At 51.3% G+C, this 6,162-nt stretch overlaps 1 protein-coding gene across 4 annotated transcripts in view; it reads left to right on the top strand.

Moving 5' to 3' along the window:
• The first annotated feature begins 1,279 nt into the window (after positions 1 to 1,279).
• The window catches only part of SH3PXD2A (SH3 and PX domains 2A), a 238,667-nt gene continuing 233,784 nt past the window's right edge, over positions 1,280 to 6,162 (top strand). For all 4 annotated transcript variants that reach the window (XM_068197985.1, XM_068197986.1, XM_068197984.1 and 1 more), the window contains exon 1: positions 1,280 to 1,354. In XM_068197985.1, the coding sequence (XP_068054086.1) occupies positions 1,283 to 1,354 (72 nt within the window). In that variant the 5' untranslated portion in view covers positions 1,280 to 1,282. The remainder of the gene's footprint in view (positions 1,355 to 6,162) is intronic.

Below are 6,162 nucleotides of genomic sequence, written 5' to 3'. Positions count from 1 at the left end.
GCCAGCCTTCTGGCCCAAATACCTAAGGCTTTGTGACTCTGATGTCTGTTTCATGATTATTGTTTCACAGCTAGTAACATTGTAAAAGTTCTGTTTCAGAAATTGTGACTGGAGCACGTCAAAGGAAATCACATTGAGATGGACTGTTCTGACTGCCAGTGAGAAGCTTATTTTGCCAGGAGCTGGTCCTCCTTGCACTCCTGGGCTGGCAGGTCTTGAGTGGTCAGCAGCATTCTGGAATCTTACTGGAAAATCTGCACAGGCTGCTGCTTTTCAAGAGACTTCAGAGGAAGGAGAGGTCTTAGTAACTTCAGTTAATTTGGTGAATAGCTAATGAATGTCATAAAACAAGCTGAGGGCTGGAAGATCACATTGAAGTTCCCATTTCTGACACAACTTTAAAATAATAATTTGCAAAGTAATGATGCACATTTGGAAAAAAACAAAAACAAAAACAAAAACAAAAAACCTGAAATTTCTGGGGCAAGCTCTTGGCGCAGGACTGAGAAAGATGATACTCATTTACCAGTGCGTGTATGTACAAAGAGCTGAAACAGGTTTATAGCTCTAAAAAGCCCTCATAAGAGAGGGTCTGTGCAACCTTCCTCCAGCTGTGATGCCTGTGTGTCCCTGGGGGACAGGCAGTGGGGACCTTCCCGAGCGGCGGCCGGCCTTGAGCTCCCAGCTGCAGCCCGGTGGCAGCGGGCTCGGCCCTTCACTCGCGGGTTTCCGGCGTGGCCTTGGCCGCTCGGGGAGGGCATTTCGGACCCTTTCTGCAGTGATGGAGGGCCCTGGGGCTTCCCCTGCCCCGGCTCTCCTCGAGGCCGGGCCGCGGTGTCTCGGCAGAGAGCGGCGGCTCTGCCCGGCCCCGGGGGCGCTCCGGGAGGGAGCGGGGAGCCCGGGGGCAGCCGCCCGCCCTCTCCGGCACTGGGGGGCGGTGGCTCCCGTCCCCTCCCGCCCCGTCCCGCCAGAGCCCCCCGCTGCCACCCGGGGGCGGAGCCGCCGGCCCGGCCCGGCCCGGCCCGGCCCCTCCCCTCCCGCCGCCGCTGCCGCCGCCGCAGTGGCCGCGCAGCCCCGGGGCAGTGGGCAGGGAGCGGAGCCGGGCTGGGCTGGGCTGCTGTGAGCGGGGAGCCGCCGCCGCGGCAGGGGCGGAGCCGGCACCGGGGCATCCTCCCTTGCCTGTCTCCCTGCCGCCCGCCCGGCATCGCCGCGGCGGGCAGCGCGGCGGAGGGTGCTGCCAGCGCCGGCAGGGAGCGGCGGAGCCCCGCCGGGGTGCGCGAAGATGCTGTCCTACAGCGTGCTGGACGCCAACGTGGTGGACGTGGAGAAGCGGAGGAACCCCTCGAAGCACTACGTGAGTGCCGGCGGGGCCCGGGGGAGCGCACGTGTGCGGCGGGACGGGCCGGGCGCGGAGCGGTGTCCGGAGCGGTGTCCGGAGCAGTGCCCGGAGCAGTGCCCGGAGCAGTGCCTGCAGCCGTGCCCGGAGCCGTGTCCGGAGCGGTGCCCGGAGCGGTGCCGTGCCCGGAGCCGTGTCCAGAGCGCTGCCTTCAGCCGTGCCCCGAGCCGTGTCCGGAGCGGTGCCCGGAGCGGTGCCGTGCCCCGAGCCGTGCCCGGAGCGGTGCCTTCAGCCGTGCCCCGAGCCGTGTCCGGAGCCGTCCCTCACCTCCCTGTGGGCGAGACGCCGGCCCCAGGTGAGGCGCCCGCGGGGTTGCCCGCGGCCTCTTGCTCTGGAGGTGCGGCTGTTCTTCCTCACCCTCTTTCACCCCGTTTGGTTCTTGGCTCGTTTTAAGGTTACCATTCTGAAGTTTCCTTCCCTTCCTCCTCACTAGTCCCAGGGCAGGATGGGGCAGGTCTCCCGGATCCCCAGGCTGTCCCCGTCTTGGCCAGGGCGCTCGGTGGGGAGAGGAGCAGGGCTCGGCTGCGGCGGGGTCGGGCAGCCGGCGGTGCTGAGCGCATCTTTGCTCGTTCTCACCCCTAAGTTACATTCAGACCCTTTTTGAGGGCGCAGCCTGTGTGCATGCTTACCAAGGCAGGCTCAGCGTTTGGGTCTCTTTTATCTCTCTTTCACCTTCTTCCTTTCACACCTTACTGCCAATAGCACAGCATTTGAGGAGAGTTTTTAACAATTTTCCCAGACTCCTGTGTTGCAGCCTGTCATGTGGAGGTGTCTTTGCCTGAAAGAGTTTGCAGCATACAGTCAGTAGCTTTTCTCTCTCCACATTAGTAGAGAAGTATCTTTGCTTCTCTCTCTTGCTGTTTCTGGGTTTTAGTTGCACCAATCCTTTAACTGTTTCTCAAGAGACAACATGTATTTTAAAACACGGAAAGCTGGATTTTGTCTATAGAGATGGTAAATCTTCCAGCTTTGGTAAGGAAAAGCCTGAGGGAGCATCTGGTGTGAAATTGCTCTGAGTGTACTGTGTTTCCTGGCATTGTGTGTCTGCCAGATTTCTCTGAGCTGATCAGCAGCTGAATGGATTGTTGAAAAGATAAGGCCAAAGACTGGACATAAACCTTTATATTAGTGTTGCATATCACTGAGGCTTTTCCTCTGAGGCTTAAACCATAACCCCGTTTAAGGCTAGAGGGCACTATGTTGCTGGGAGATACACTCTTGTAAAGCTGAAGCTCTCATCTATCATGGAATTAAGCATCTTGCAACCAATTAATAAACTGGAAGTTTTAGGTCTTCTGTCCTCTCAGGTTGCAGCTGTTCTGTGCATTCAGTCTGTTATGCACTCACTGCTTTCAGGTGGGAAAGGCTTCTTTGGTTTTTGCAGACTTTACTGTGGACTGTGGCTGACACAGCTGCAGGGTGTTATCTCATGAAAGGTGGTGGCAAGTCAGCATCAGAAAAGTACATCTGCCAAGCACCAAAATATACAAAAGAACTGGTAACAATTTCTTCCAGTCTCTTGGATTGCTGAGAGAAATTGACACTGTTCATTTCTTGTTTGCTGGAAAATGACCAGAAAGCAAATATTTAAACCCTGTGTTTACAGGATTTGAAAGAAAATATTTCCTATGCTTACCTGTAAAACACATCTCTTTCCTTGATGATTGTTGTCATTGCATTTTAATAAACAGTAACCTAGACTATTCCAAGAAGGTCTCTTCAATGATCCTAGTGGCAAATTTGTTTCTTTCCCATCACCCTTCTCACTGTACACCTTAACTGATATGCTCTCCTGTACAATAGTTCCACACCTCCATGTGCCCAGTTCTCGGCCAAAACCCCACAAAGGAAATGGTTTGATGGGTGATGAATGGTGTGTCTGCCTTTAGTCCCCCTTAGTTTCCATCTGTGGCTGTACAGTATTCAGCACAATGGGGTCATCTGACTTTGGCTGGAGTAACTGAGTGTAGACCCATGCTTTCAAAGAATTTCATTCCCTGGGTCTGACCCATTGGTTGCTGTTACTTTGGTTCTGTGCTCTTTTTTTAACATGAAATGAGTATTTTCTTCTAAGGTTAATATACGCATCACTTAGGATTTCTCTCTCTCCATTGCCTGTGGATGGTTTAGAGAGTGCAAAGCTTTATGTTCTTTGCTCTATGTGGCTTTGAAATATCAAAAAGCTTTTCTATCTCCAGCATCCATAAATGTCTTCATTCCAAGCCTTCAGGCCATGCAAATGTGCCTTGGCATCAGATTAATGATGTGTTTCTCTGGTGGATGGTGACCTAAGTATTGCAGGTGTTTTAACATGACTCTCTCTCCTTTTAATTGTGATCTTTCAGGACCATAGTGGAACCTGGAGAGATGAAAGCACACCTTAGGCATTGTGAGCATGTGGAGAGGGCTAAATGTGAGTAGGACATAAGCCCCTGCACTGCTTGGCTTAGCTGCCAGGAGTCATTGCCTGGAGCAGGTGCCTTTCATGACATGAGCACAGCTTTTGTGGATTTGACTAAAGCAAGTTAAAGAAAGAAGACAGCTTTACATATCCTCTGGTATGATCCCATGTGTGTGAAACTTCTGGAGAGTTTAATACCTCACTGGAAGTTGAATAGGGCTCTGCCTGTGGGAATAGATTAAAATCTTGGCTCCAATGCTACTTGATAGGAACCCAGCCAGCTCTCTACCCTCTTCTGGGAAATCCTTGCTGGGGAAGGAGTCTGCAGTGCTTCCCTCTGCATCCTTCTCAGCAATTGGGTAGCTCAACACCACCTGGCTGGCTGGGGGCCCTGGCTGGCAGCATGTGAAAGGATAAACAGAAGGTTGGATCAATAACCACATGCCTCTTGTATGGTATATCCCCAACACAAGCTACTGCTGCTCTTAGAGCTTTTGACTTTCCAAATTAATTTCCTGTTTCTCCATACTGATGATCTTTTAAAAAATGATTTGCACTTGCTAATATTTTAAAAAATGTTAAATCTCCTTGCTTTCTCCCTTCCCTTTTCTTTTAACAAGAACAATATCAGGAAGGTCAAGTCTGGGTTTGTTGGAAAGACCCCTGATGCAATGGGGGGTCACGCACTGGCTGAGCAGTGCTGTAGTGAAGCTGGGTGGATTAGGACAGTGCAGTTAGTGGTTGAAGGTGCCAGTTAATCATTCTGAAGAGAAAAAACTGGTAGCAAAATCCAAATCCCTTTTCCGGCCTCTGCTAAGCATTAAATAGTCAGAAACCCTCTTTTCTCACTTGATGAGGTTTAATCTGTTTATGGGGTAGCTTCTCTGGCTTTTGGTCTGAAATTGTGATTGTTTGAACTAAGCATGAAATGATCCCAAACCAGAAGTGCATTCTGTATTTGAAAGGATCCACTGTTGATGCTTACCTCCTTCAGCCATCCATCCTGGAGGTTAAAGAGGACACCTCCCCCTCTCTCTGCTCCCAGCTTATCTTCAGGCAGATAGCCTACCCTTTACCCAAATGTCTATCTCCTTTAGCAGCCCTGCAGGGAGCCTCTGCCTACCACATGTGCTTGATCTTGCTCCCAGGGAGATGAGATTGGGTTTGCACCTTCACCTGTTCACTGCTTTGCAGACCCGGGTGATGACAAACATTCATTAGGAGCCAGATGAAGAGGATCCCCCACCCCCTCTCTTACCACTTGCTTTTCTGCTGGGGACTGAGCACTTACTGATGTGCATTATCTCACCAGACATTTATATGCTTGAGGTAATTTCTGAAGTCTCTTAAATGTGCCTGTGTTATCCCAAGGGCAGGGATGGATGCATCGATAGAGATTTTCTCTTTCAGCACTGCTCTAGTCCTGTTGCATTTGGGCTTTGTGTGTTTTTCAACTTTGTCTAGCACAGAAGTAAGGTAAAATGCTCTTGGCTTGCAAGTGGCTGTTCTGCCTCCTTCCAGTTAGACTGAGGTGCACTGCTGATTTCATCAGTCCTCTGAGATGCCTGTGTACTGTCCCAGTTCCTCCCCAGGGTAATCGTTTCCTAATGCCACCTCTGAATGCCTCAAGATCTCTTGTAGGAATGTCCCTGCTGCATGGATATGGTTGCTGACCTCCTCGGAGTAGTGGCATTGCTGACTTTTAAGAGACTGAGTTCTGCTGTGTAGGGTTTCAGCACTGCTCCCAGGAGAACTTGAGTGTGCTTGTCACAAATGACCTGTTGTAAAATGTCAGCATGCTTTGAAGAAAAATCTTGTACTGCTAGGGTCAAGCTCTGCTCCTTGTCTATTGCCTGCTCCTGCTTTTACTGCTCAGACTCGAGCAACTCTGACACGGTCAGGCATTTTCATGGCTTTATTCTCTTTGCTGCAAGCTGCTGTTTATACAGTGGCCAGCACTGATGGGGAGAGTCTGGACATGGTTTAGTGGCAAGGGTCTTTGTTCCTGTGTTAGTATAGCTTGGAGAAGGAATTGCTGCCCTGGGAGAAGGAACTGAATTCCCCCTGCTTGGCTCGAATGAGTTGTCCTGTGCAACTTGAGGCTGCTTCAACGCAGTCAGGGAGCCCAGCAGGTCAAGGAGCACTCCCAGTTCTTTTCTCCAGCAGAGCCAAGAGACAGTGGTATCTAAATTCAACAGTTTGCAAAGCAAATGGCTGTCTCCAGCATTATTGATTACCTATCAATAGAGAGACAAGGTAGTTGTCCTGATGTGTGGTGGTCAAGGCAGGATGAAATAATCCAGAGGCTTAATGTCCCAGCAGGCTGCCTGCACTGGCTCCCCTGTGGTTGAGTGTGCTGGGAGGG

Source organism: Anomalospiza imberbis, chromosome 8, assembly GCF_031753505.1.
Source record: "Anomalospiza imberbis isolate Cuckoo-Finch-1a 21T00152 chromosome 8, ASM3175350v1, whole genome shotgun sequence".
Lineage (NCBI taxonomy): Eukaryota > Metazoa > Chordata > Aves > Passeriformes > Viduidae > Anomalospiza > Anomalospiza imberbis.
This window is presented reverse-complemented; position numbering and strand designations above follow the sequence as displayed.